The sequence below is a fragment of the Chelonoidis abingdonii genome, chromosome 8, assembly GCF_003597395.2.
Source record: "Chelonoidis abingdonii isolate Lonesome George chromosome 8, CheloAbing_2.0, whole genome shotgun sequence".
Classification (NCBI taxonomy): Eukaryota; Metazoa; Chordata; order Testudines; family Testudinidae; genus Chelonoidis; species Chelonoidis abingdonii.
Genome location: NC_133776.1, coordinates 68922454 through 68936194, shown reverse-complemented (window position 1 = coordinate 68936194; position 13741 = coordinate 68922454). Strand labels below are relative to the sequence as shown.

The window sequence follows — 13741 nt, the reverse complement described above, 5'->3', positions numbered from 1 at the left end:
AACCCATCTCAGCGATCGCTGAAAGATGTGCAGATCCTCCAAGCTTCAGACCAAAAAGAAAAGAGACATTTGCCTCCAAGCCATTCTGATGGAGTCAGTGTTGACCCCGACTCCAGTGCGCTGCTCCAAGTCTGCACCGAGTACTGCAATCTCGGTATGTGGAAACTCTTTGGTGCCTTCCACCAGTCGGCATCACTCCTCGTCCGTGAGGCACACAAAAAGGCTAAGAAGAGGTCTTCTCTGCCGAGACATCGGAGCAAGACCAGGGAAGAGACTAGACCAATGTTGTGCAGTTCTCGATAGCCATTGGCCTCCAAGCGTCCGACTCAGGTAGTCCAGAGCAGCCCGGCTCACTCGGCACTGACTTCTCCAGATGTCCGGGTGCCCTCTAAGCCAGAGGCCCTGCAAGCGGCCCGGGACGTTATGTCTCTGCTAGTACCAGAGGCACCGCCACTATTGGCTCCCTGGTTCAGAGGCAAGCCACCACTTGGATCTCTGCAGTCGCCACCTGGTCAGTACCGTTCGTGGTCTAGGGAATGTTCCCGATGCAGTTCACTGCTCAGCAACCACCCCGTGCATGGTCTGCACCAGTCCTCGTCAACGCCCACCAGGTTGTCTGGCTAGGTTCCAACTGGCATGGATTCCAGGCACCACTCTGCCTCGAGGGACCGTAGACTTTATGAGGGGAGCGGACCCTGTCAAGACCAGGACAGACAGCACTAGAGGTCCTCGTCTCCAAGAGGCTACCGTAGCCCATCGTGCTACGGACATCGACGCTGTTCCTGTTCTTCGTCTCACTACAGAACCCCACTTTGGCACCACGCCTGTAGTTCCAGACATCAATCGCCAGCACCTCACTGTCGCAGATCCACCCATTGGAGCCAATCGCAGAGCAGCTGCTACCGGCGGTACTCCTGCTCCTCCATGGCGGGATTACGGTCTTGTGGTCGGCACCATTCCTGACGAGGATGCTCCTCCCGGTCCTGGGACAGCGGCGGGTGGTACAGCAGCCCTTTGTAGTCATCAGTCGATGGGACAGGCTACTCAGGCTGAACAGGTTGGCACCAGGCTCCTTGGCTGGCACCATGGTACCAATAGGCCCCGTGGCGCTCGACACAGCCCCCTGTGATGGCTCACTCTGTGGCCGGAGCCTCGGAGAGACCATCAGCCTCCCAGAAAAGAGTCGGTGGGGTGTGCATCTCCGGTTCCACGCCTGGAGGGCGACCAAGTGGTGGGACCTCTGGTACAGGTGGGTACACAGAGTACCACACCCCATCCTCATCCTCCCCGATGAGGTGATTACAGCCCCTCCTCACCTGTTCTGCAGGACGACTTTAAGGCTCACCAGGAACTGTTGAAAAGGGTGGCATCAACCTCAACCTTCAAGCCAAGGAGTTGGAGGAACCCTCAGACTCCCTCTTCAACGTCCTCTTGGCCTTGACACCGGGGTGGCAAAAATTTCAAATGCCTTGTGGAAAACCCCAGCTTCCTTTCCCCCCATCTCTAAGAAGGAGGAACTCAAGTACTTTGTGCCCACCAAGGGGCATGAATACCTGTACACCCACCCTGCCCCCAACTATAGGGAGAGGCAGGGCCTACCAGCCCCTACTCTGAAAAATAAAGACTCAAGGAGGCTGGACTTATTTGGGAGAAAGGTTTATTCATCCTCTAGTTTCCAGTTAAGGGTGGCAAACCATCAGGCCCAGGTTAAGGGGGAAGTATGGGTTCAATTTGTGGGGCACTCTGCCCAAATTAGAGGACTCCCTCCAGGAGCATGACAAGAAGGAGTTCAAGACTCTGGTGGAGGAAGGTACAGCAGCTACCAGGGAACCCTGCAGGCAGTATCAGATGCCACAGATACAGCTGCAAGGTCTATGGTCTCTGCGATTTCCAGGGCGTCGTGGCTCCTGCTGTCGGGGCTGTCCTTGCAGGACCTTCCGTTCGACGGCAAGGCCCTGTTTGCAGAACAGACGGACGTGAAATTGCACGGCCTGAAAAATTCCTGCACAATGTTTAGGCCACTTGGCCTCTATGTACCGGCTCTGGCCAGGACCAAGATGAAGCCTCAGCAGGCTCCCACCTAGGCCACCCACTCTAAATATGAGCCCCCTTATAAAAAGTCACGGGACTATAAGAAACACCCACAGAGGTAGTCCCGGTCTGCCCCCCAGCTAGGGCCTTCCGAGGGCAAACAGGTGGGAAAACATCAGTTTTGACAGGATGCCAGGGGGCAACTTATCAATCCATACCAGGGATCCACCCACAATAAACCGGTTGTGTGCTTTTCTCCCGAATGGTCGGGGCTGACCTTGGACCGTTGGGACCTCAACACTTTCTCCTGGGGCGACACCCTCCAGTTTACTCTATCCTGCCCAGCCACCCTCTAACCCTGTCACACCTGGAGGACCCTTCTCACGAGGCCCTGCTCAAGCAGGAGGTGGGGTGGCTCCTGGGCCTAGGAGCGGTGGAAGTGGTGCCAGCAAAGTTCAGACACCAAGCGTACTATGCGCACTACTTTCTTATCCCGAAGTCCAAAAGGGGACTGACGCCCATCCTGGACCTGCCCCAGTCCATGGTGAAGCTCAAGTTTCGCATGGTCTCTCTGGCCTCCATCATCTCCTCCCCGGATCCCGGGGGCTGGTACGCCGCCCTTTATCTGCAGGCGCGTTCTTTCACTTCATATATCCAAGGGGCACAGACATTTCACAGTTGGGCAGGAACACTACCAATTTATGGTCCTCCCATTTGGCATGTCCACTGCTCCCAGGGTGCATGTCTGTGGTGTCAGCCGTCGTGAGGTTCAGATCTTTCGCTGTCTCGACGACTGGCTTGTCAAGGGCAGCTGCAGGTCACAGATGCAGATCACATGGCACTGCTCCTGTCCATTGCACCACCCTGGGCCTGTTGGTGAACGACACCAACCCCATATTAGTCCCAGTGCAGTGCATAGAATTTATCGGGGCAGTCCTGGATGCCGCATCGGCCAGGGCCTCCCTCCCACTGGACAGATTTGAGACCCTGAAAGGGATCATTGACACAGTCACAAGGCTCCCCGTGACCACAGCCAAAGGTGCCTCCAGCTCCCGGATCACATGTTGGGGTGCACATATGTGGTTTGCCATGACAGACACAGGATAAGGCTCCTCCAGCTCTGGTTGGCCTTGGTGTTCTCCCAGTCCAGAAACAGGATGGACAAAGTCCTCACTGTGCCCGAACTGGTGGTCACCCCCCTACAATGGTGGTCCTCCCTGGGGAACATGCTCCATGGGATCCTGTTCAGGGGCAGTGCCCCATTGGTGGAGCTGGTGTCTGACACTTCAGACCTGAGGAGGAGAGCCTTGTGGAGAACGTTCAGACCGAAGGTCTGTGGTCTGTGCAGGACCTTATCCTACATATAACGTCAAGGAGCTCAGGGTGGTCGGGCTGGCATGCATGGCCTTCTGCTCACACCTGGAAGGTAGAGTGGTCAGAGTTCTCATGGACAACACGGCCTCACTGTTTTACATCAATAGGCAAGGCGGGGCCAGCTCCTCTGCCATCTGCCAGGGAGCCCTCAGGCTGTGAGACTTGTATATAGCCCATGACATTTGCCTACAAGCCCACCACTTACCAGGAGCCTAGAACTTGTCGGCGGATTGCCTGAGCCGAAGCTTCTCCTCTCAGCATGAGTGGTCACTACACCCAGAGGTGGTGCACAGGATTTTCCAAGAGTGAAGAACTCCCCAGATGGACCCATTCGTGATTCGGCAGAACTGCCAGTCTCCTTGTTTCTGCTCCGGGAGCTTGTGGGGAAGAGGGTGCCATCTCCGATGCCTTCCTCCTATCCTGGTGAGGCCAGCTTCTCTATGCCTTCCTCCTGATCCTGCTGATTGGCAAGGTCTTGGAGAAGGCCCGGGTCCTCCTGATTGCCCCGGCATGGCCCAGGCAGCATTGGTATGGGACTCTCATGAGCCTGGCAGTTGCCCCGCCATGGCCATTGCTGTCCCACCTGGACCCACCTCCTCCACCCCAACCTAGCGGCACGCCACCTCATGGCATGGCTGCTCAATGGTTAGGCTGGGAGGAAAGGACATGCTTGGAAGGGGTTCAGCGTGTCCTCCTGGAAAGCAGATGGCCCTCCACACGCCAAGCCTACTTGATGAAATGGTCTCAGTTTTCCCAGTGGGCAGCCGATCGGGGCGTTTTGCCCATGGCTGCTCCAATCCAACTCATTTTAGACTACTTTCTTCACCTTAGAGCACAAGGCCTATCGCCCTCGTCCATCAAGGTGCACTTGATGGCCATATCAGCCTTCCATCTGCTGGTGCAGGGGCTCATGGTGTTCTCCCATGCTATGACTGGCCTATTCCTTAAGGGATTGGATCACCTTGTCCCATACGTTAAGCCCCCAGTCCTGCAATGGAACCTGAACTTGGTGCTGGCCTGGCTGACAGGTCTCCTGTTTGAGCCACTAACTACGTGCTCCTGGACGCAGGTCTCGTGGAAGATAGCCTTCCTGGTGGCAATCACATCAGGGCCCTGACCTCCCAACCCCCATAAACCGTATTCCATAAGGATAAGGTCCAGCTCTGACCACATCCTTTGTTCCTCCGCAAGGTGGTCTCCATCTACTACATGGGTGAGGACATCTTCCTGCTGGTGCTCTGTCCCAAGCCCCATGCATCTGGTGAGGAGCGGCGCCTCCGCATGCTGGATGTGAGACGAGCTCTGGCCTTTTACCTGGAGCGGACTAAGTTGATCAAGAAGTCCCCGCAGCTGTTCATCGCCTCAGCCGAACACACGACAGGTTGGCCGATCTCCACTCAGCAGCTCTCCAACTGGATCACCTTGTGTATTCATACATGTTATGACCTGTCAGGAGTCCCCCCATCGCTCATTGTGAGGGCACACTTGACTGGAGTGCAAGCCTCATCGGCTGCCTTTTTAACCCATGTTCCCATTCAGGACATTTGTAGGGCTGCCTCATGGTCTTCGGTTCACATATTCATCTCACATTATGTAATCATCTCCCAAACCAGGGAGGACGCAGGGTTCGTCAGGGCTGTACTCCGTCCCAAGAGTCTGTGAATTCCTACCCACCTCCAACAGATATATATCTTGGAGTCATCTATTGTGGAATGCACATGAGCAATCACTCGAAGAAGAAAAAACAGTTACCTTTTCGTAACTGGTGTTCTTCGAGATGTGTTGCTCATGTCTATTTCACATCCCGCCCTCCTTCCTCTCTGTTGGAGTTGTCTGGCAAGAAAGAACTGAGGGTGGGGGGAGCGCGCTGCTCCCCTTATACTGCACCTTAGAGGCACCATTCCAGGGGTCACTAGAGGTGCTCCCCTATGGGCACTGCTAAGGGAAAAACTTCCAACACTGCTTCCTTTTAATTTAGTTTAGTTTAGTTTTGTTTCCATCTGATCTACTTCAGTCTCTGACATACCATTTTATATTAGCTGTAGCCGTAGGTTGCTAGTTAGTTGGACAACAGTTTAATGGATTCATTGTAATGTTTCAGATCCAGTTGTTTTATGAAGAAAATATAAGATCATCTCTCACACACCCCATCAGATAGTTTCTTAAAGATATTTGGTTTGATATAATGAACAAGCAGTTATGTCGCCTATTTAGGAAAGTATATTACTATTATACGTTCACATTTGTAGAAGAAAGTGTTAAAAAAGTTTATTCAATGGAAACTTAAGCCTCCTTTTCCATTATATGTTCAAGAATCACCAAAGTAGACTGTCTGCTTTCTATAATGTATGCAACACCATAAGTTGAAGAGAACAATTGATTCGGTAACTCATTGGGTTTTTTTCTCCCACCCCAATTCATCCTTTTGTCGCATACTAATCACAAACGTCCTGGAACAGTTTTGCTTAATTCTACGCTCTGTAACAATTCTTATCAAGCAAGTCTAGCTTCTCAGGTGAAAATTGCAGGTTGAGGTTTCTTGAGCACAACAGATTTTTCCCAGTTTTGTAATGGACTATTTAACAACTGTTTGTGGTATCAGTCCTATGGTTGAGTCAACTGGATGGATTTCTCTTATTCCTGCTATCTCTGTGCTCCTTTACACTCCTGTCCAACTTTATTCTTTTTTTTCCATTCTGGTCAGAGGTTATGTGCTCCCACAAAATCTTTGCTCCAATGTCTGGTTCTTCTCAAACTGTGGCTTAGTTGCTCTGCAGGTCTTAGACTCATAGAATCATTAGGGTAGGAAGGGACCTCAGGAGATCATCTAGTCCAACCCCTTGCTCAAAGCAGGACTAAACCCCAAATCCCTAAATGGCCCCTTCAAGGATTGAACTCACAACCCTGGGTTTAGCAGGCTAATGCTCAAACCAATGAGCTATCCCTCCCCCTTTCTTTTGTATGTATGCTTGCTTCTATAATATGCAGCAGAATTTTGTACAAATTTTAATGGAACTAATAAGGGAAGCTATTTACATGTGTGCCTTACTTTCAAGATGTTGAGAGCAATGGGATAACTCGTGCTTAAAGTTAGACATGTACTTAAGTAACTTGACTTCCTGAATCAGGGCCTGTATGTATTTGTTAAAAGTAAAACTGAACTTCCATGAAGATATATGGGTACTGAGGGTTGCTCTCTGGATTCCTGAAAATTACACTGTCCAGATTAATCTAATAATTTATTCCAGGTTCAAAACAATATCTTTCTTTTCTTTTTTCTTTTCTTTTACTGGATAGGAAAAAATCAGCGAAGACTCATTCCAAAACACTTTCTTCCCTCATGGTAGCAGAGAGCTCTATTCACCTCTCTATGAATAGCTGTCATAATCTTTTCCACAGACTTGTTTTTCAGAGAGACTGTACTTGTCTGGTTGTGTGATTTCTAACTCCACTGATTTTAAGGCTGCAAATTCTTAATTTGGCAAATAAATAATTAATTAGTGATTCAACAGCTCAGGTGGCTTGTCTGTTGGACCATGTGAGCTGAGTTTCCGAAAGCTCCAGTTAATCCACTCTGCCCTCTGCCAATACCAAGCAATACTTTGAAAATTCAGAGTGTATTTCATTGTAATAATTGGTACCATGTTTGATATATTGATTAAATGATGAGTCATCATGACTTAATTGTGTACTTATATACTACTGCCTACATAACCTGTCTTTGTCAGAATAGTATGTAAAGCCATGCATTTGAGAACTTTGAATTGCATGTTATTGACTGAATAATCAGTTCCTATTGCAATACTGATGTGACCACTCAGAAGTGACAAACTGGCTTGCTCTGCCAACCTGATAACACAGATTTCAGCATCCTAGGGAAACTAACTGAATGTGTCCACTTGAACAGATTTGTGTGCTGGATCTATGTTGTTCAAAGGCATTTAAAAAGTTACGACCTATTTCTTGATAACATGTAACAAGCAGGGAGCTATTGGATTATAATGTGGAGTTCTTGTATTGTTTGTGTGTAATTAAACGCTAGTTACTAACACTGTATATTAAGAACATAAGAACGACCATACTGGTCCATCCAAAGGTCCATCCAGCCCAGTATCCTGTCTGCCGACAGTGGCCAATACGAGGTTCCCCAGCGGGAGTGAACCTAACAGGTAATGATCAAATGATCTCTCTCCTGCCATCCATCTCCCCCCCCTCTGACAAACAGAGGCTAGGGACACCATTCCTTACCCATTACATTTTACATTTTACCTTTACCATTCCTTACCCAAATTACATTTACTGGCAGCTTCAGTTGGTGGACAGCATCTGCCTGCTGGAGGATTTTGTTGATTTTGAAATTGAGTGTCACTTCTGTTCGACAGAATGTGCTATTTGAGTTATAAGATGTAGTTAATTTCTTCAAAATACAAAATGTTTATTCAGTTCATCTGCAGTCCATATAAGCATAGACATATAACACCTGCTCATTACCAAAATTGATTATTTTTGCTAAAAACAAATATGTGATTAAAATATTAGAAATTTTTACTGACCAAGTGGACATGCTTTGAGCTGTCTTGGTTTGGGCATAGCAATACTAAAGTGCTTCCTTGTGCAAGAAGATCCATGTCTTTAATTTCCCCTTCAGTCTGATGTCTGACTACGCAAAGGCATTTTGACCGCAAATGAGATTACACAGACTACAGATGACCCAGTTATTGTAGTTTTGTGCATTATTTACCATAATGCTACATATGTTTGCGCTAATATTATACTACATGCGTGCCTTTTTTTGTAATGGAGCTGTAAAGATAAAATCATTGAATGCATATAGATCTGCTGCAGTAAACTTTTTATTTGTATTCTTGAAGTTGGGTTGCACATAAAAATAGTTTTGAAAGACATTGTTGTTATAAAACGTTGGCTAAAAAAACACTGAATGTAAAATCTGCTAAGAGTAGAGGTGGGCATGAATCAAAACTCCTGTTCTGAACAGCCCCAAGCTTTACAGAACTTGTTGTGTATATCTAAACTTAGCAGACCAACCTCTGTGCTAGTTCCTTAACACTTGTGGAATAAGACACAGGACAGTGACATGGTTAAAATAAGGCTGCAACTTTATTGGCTTTAAATAACCAATTCAAATCAGAATGGGACAGATCACTTCCAAGCTACCTAGCAAATACCAGTCCTATCCAGTTCAGTCTTCCAGTATTGGACCGCACAAACATTTTGAGCACCACAAAGCAATCATTGGGCTGTTAGGGGAACAGACAAAATGTGGCTTTGAGGCGTGAACCATTGCCCTGCTCTAATTATAGCAACTTCTCACACTCCCTACAACAATTAGGCTATGTCTCTGACTGGGCTTGAAAAACACCAGTGGCCACACTGGACTCTCACACTTTGTTGCTGAAGGGAAATTAAAAAAAAGAGTTGGCACATGGGCCAGTTTTGCATTATGGTATAAATTATTTCCTATCCCAAAACATGATTTCCAAAAGTATTCTACATTTCAGCAATCTGACACCAGGCTAAAACAGCGTAAAACAAAACTAGAGACAATGAGGACAAACTCAGTGGTATTGTCTTCACTGGAAAACAAGATGTGTTCTTCTCTTGTAACTAATAGGAGGTAAAAAACTAATGAAAACAAGGCAGTTCATAGTTTTTATATGAGTTAGTAAATTGAGGTAAACCCTAGTCTCCTTGTTAGGGCATGTCTGTACTTCCTCAAAATTCGCATTAGTGTGCTCTAGGGACCTTTAAGTTCGTACATGCAGCATCCACAAGGGGATTGCAGCACAGCTCTCTGGTGTGCACTGCTGTTCACACCCCCTCCATTCAAATTTCAGGGCAGTATAGACATGATTTTTATCTTCATTGCCCAGGGCCAATCAGGATCCTCACAACAAATAACCAAGGGGTCAAGAGGGGCAGAAAACAGGGACCCTTCCTATTCCAGTTCTTCCTGGCATGATGTTGCAGGGAGAGAAGTTTCACATACATGTTCTCTAATACCCCCTTCCCTCCTGGTACTAGGACTCCATCAAGAAAGAGAGGGTGAACTCAGAAGCTGCTGCCTTATTTCTTGAGGCCAGGTCAAACTCCCACCCCATTAATGTTCTTGCCATTTGGGTAGAAAGAAATGTAATATTTATTTTTGTTTCATATAAAATACCTGTGCTAGATAGTGGTTTCTCAACTTTATTAAACTGGAGATTTTCCTTTTACAAGTTGCTGTACCTTTGCAGGTGGTGTAGAACAAATTAAATATATTACCCAAGATCTTTTTTATATATCTGATACAAGAGCTGCTAGGGAGGTCTGAAATTCCATTCTAACCATACTCATCACTTTTAGATGAAAATCAACCCGAAGTGGAACTTCCTATCCAATTCCCGTTAGTCACTTGAGAACTTTTGGTTCGGATAAAATTTAATTAAGATCTGAACCCAACCTAAGGTCTGCTTTTGCAAAACTAAAATCTGATTGACAAAATTCTGAAAAACACAACCTCTGTAGTCCATGTCTAGTGTTACACAGTTGTTTACTTTGATATTCCATAAAAATTTGTTGTTTTAGCTGCCAGAGTAACTAAAGGTAGGACAGTGACACCCACTGTAAAGTATTGGGAGTTTGTAGAAAAGTAAGGTATGTGAGGTGTTAAGAGTTAGTAGATTGTTTCTGTACTTTTTTATTTATTTTTTTAACTGGAAATGCAGTTAAAATTTTTCTAAAATGTATATTGGTAACCACTGTGTTTATTAATTTTTGAACATAAGGTCTATAATAGAACAGCTAAATTTACATATGAAGTGACCATATTCAGTCCATTTTTGAAACTGGTACTGTATATTTTTGTTTCCATGCTTTAATAAGCATTTGAGGCTAAATGTTTGTTGTAATAGTTCATTCTCGTTTTACTTTCTCTTAAATCTTTATCTTTTAAACATAAATTCAGTGCAGGAAAAACAACTGACGGAGTCTTGTAAGCAAAAACAACCACTTCCCCTCCACACACACACTTCTGACCTAAGTGGCACAAGGAATAGTTCCATTGACATCAAGGGTTAAAGATTCACAAGGATAAAACAAGATCAGAATCTGGCCTGCTATTTGAGAGGCTTCTGTTGGTTGCTTTTCTGGCTGTGCTGCCTTCCACATCCCACTACACATAACTTAGACATTTTCCACACCTGCTGAATGCTAAATGTTTTCTGTTGCATTGATTTACAATTTCAGTTTACCATTTAACTTGCACTAATGTTTGTCGTCTACAAGTATGAAAAAAAGACTGTTATGGGATTGGCATATTCTTACTTTGGGTCTGAATGTGGCCCAATTAATCTATATGTAGTAGTGAACCAAACTGAAGAACCATATGCAGTGGAAGAGTGCTATAAAAGTAATGAGGGGAGGTGGGGGAGACAGAGATAATGTATCTTCTGAATGTGTCTTTCAGCATCCTATTGTTTCTACATGATTCACAGACTAAAAATATTTACAGAGACACAAATCTTTCATGTATACTAATTGTCTTCCTACAGTCCAGTGAGGTACTTAATATTCATTTGACAACAAAAAGTCCCAGAGATGCTAATAAAAATTCAACATCGCATTACTCTACCTGTTCACTCAGTATAGTCAGCTTTTGAGATTTAGATCTTAACATATACACATGAACAGAACAAGAGACATGGTTCATTGATGCAGTTACAACTTATGGCAATCCTTGACCTGTATTTCTTGCATTATTACATGCCACCCTGAGCCTTTAATAGCAGAACAAATTGAAACATGAAGAAAGTTAAACACTCATATGAATAATAGAAAAAATAATTTAATCATTTTAACCAACCTCCCATAATGCTCCAGGGAGCCAGGCAATTTAAGGCCTAATGGCTTGCCTCCCTGAATACGAAAAAATGGGAGCAAGAAAGAAATGGTGTCCTGTGTACTGAGTTCAAATATATATCTAGCAGTGAAGTCATTATTTTATTCCTTCTCAAAGCTACCTACTTGAAAGACCAAGGAGAACCCACATGAAGTTAGTAGGCATGCAGTATAAATAGAATGAATAAATAAATAAATGGAAAGAAATGTGTTTATTTTATAGATCTCTGAGATAGAAGCAGACTTTTAAATGTCTGCAATATTAACACAATTGGTATTTAACTTCAAGTCACTATGTTTTATCAAACCTCTCCACTTGCATTTATTCCATTAAATAGGGTCACTAGATTCTTGCTCAGGAATATCTTATAAGGTTCTTAACCATCAAGTAGCAGTCACCGATCAGCAGTTGTTTATTTGCATACTGAACATGTCATCAATAATACACAGGACAAGGTCTTTAAATTGAAAGAACAGTGGGGTTGTCATCAATATTGCTTAATAGAGCATCATAAGCAAACTAGTCAGGAGTATGTATGAAGCATTCATTATGTTATACTATATATGAATTTAATTTAGAGTTTTTATGTAAATCTGACATCAGTTTTGCTTTCTTTTTTTCCTGCAGTCCCACTTCAATTGCACTGAGATTAATTTTACTTTTCCCCCTATTCACAGAGGGTGATGAGACAGGAGTGATGGATAATCTGCTCGAGGCCCTGCAGTCAGGGGCAGCCTTCAGGGATCGCAGGAAACGAACACCAAGAATGCAGGGTGAGTAAGATGTTTTCTAGTGGATTTGTGGTTATGGATGGGGGGGGGTGGAATCTAGTGTTCAAAATAAGTTGGGGGGGAAAGGGTCTTGCCAAGGCTTTTAAGAACTTTCATTGAAAGTTGGTCTTTCAGTTCTGGTGTGAAATCTCAGCACTTATAGCTGTGAGATCACAATTTTAAACTTGGTAACTATATCTTCAGATAATTGTAGATGCTGCAGAAAACTAGAACAAGGGTTCACACTGTGTTTAATTTGACATTTTAAAAAATCATTGTTTTTTTTTTAAAGAGCATGTGTGTATTTTATATTACTTAAAACCATCAGTATAATAAAATTATTTTTTGTATTTGGCCCTAAGAAAGTCACAGTAACTTCTTAGACTAGTGGAGTGATGCATATGGTGGCTAGCTTTTCTCAAGGGCCATGCTCAGGTTCATGCTTGTTGGGCTCGAAGCTGTAACCTTTGTGCGGAGTAAAACTCCATTTATTATTAAAGCAGCTTCATTTTGTTGAATTCTGTAGGGATGATCTTGAATGATTGTCCTCTGTACAGGTATTGGTTTTGAAGTGACTCAGGGAAGAGTGTAGCAAATACACATACTCCCACACATAACTTTTCAAACACATAAAATATATAAATTATTGTTACTTTGAATCTACCTCTTAAGTTTGTGGCAACATACATTGTAATTTTCCAGTTTTAACATGTCTTATAGCAAAAATAGTGTTTTAATAAATCAAATTGTTTAAAGTGACTTCTTTACACAGGGCAAAATCAACTCTTTATGAGTCAGATCCATGTGGAGGGTTTGGAAGAGTGGTATTGGTGGCAAAGTGGGTAGCACATCTTACCACTCCATAAAAGAGCAAAGTGAACCCCCACTCTCCCCATTAGGTCTGATCCTGCAGTTAGGGCTGGTCTACACTGGGAAGTAGGGGGGAATCGATCTGCGATCTATTTGCGTAGCTGAAGTCGAAGTATCTTAGTTTGACTTACCTGGCCGTCCTCATGGCGGCGAGTCAACTGCCGCTGCTCCCCGTCAATGCTGCTTCCTCCTCCTGCCAAGGTGGAGTACGGGCGTCAATTCACAGATTGATTTATCTCGTCTAGACGGGACGTGATAAATTGATCCTCAATAGATCCATTTCTACCCGCCGATCTGGTAGTAGATGTACCCCAAGATCCATGTAGACAGACTTCTTGGGACTTAATTTTACATCCATATGTAAAATATATAACTCTTGTGGCTATGTGAGTGCAAGAATGCATTTTCTTTCTCAAAGAAAGAGGTAGCCAGGAATATTACCATTGTTTTCTTCACATCCTGTCCCTGACTATCACATAGGGCTATAGACTTCAAAGTACCAATAATGTTCTCTGCCCTGTTCTCCTCTGAACTATCAGTCCAAAACCATTCATTGTCATTTTAGTCTCAGCATAGTCTCTATGCAAGGCCGATGCAAGGAAGTTTCGCACCCTAGGTGAAACTTCCACCTTGCGCCGCCCACTCCCAGCCCTGCGGCAGCTCTCTGCCCCCCTACCCGCCCTGAGGCACACCCCTCAACAGCAGCTTCCCTCCCTTGCCCTGAGGTACCGCCCTCCTGTGTCAGCTCCCCCCCCGGGAGCCGTGCGGCAGCTCCCCACCCCAGCTCATCTCTGCTCCG

The 13741-nt window shown here is 45.1% G+C and overlaps 1 protein-coding gene across 1 annotated transcript in view; it reads left to right on the top strand.

Annotated features, from left to right (window-relative positions):
- The window catches only part of DIAPH2 (diaphanous related formin 2), an 854113-nt gene that overhangs the window by 680049 nt on the left and 160323 nt on the right, over positions 1-13741 (top strand). Inside the window, 1 exon segment of the mRNA XM_075068735.1 lies at positions 11980-12075. Within this exon segment, the coding sequence (XP_074924836.1) occupies positions 11980-12075 (96 nt within the window).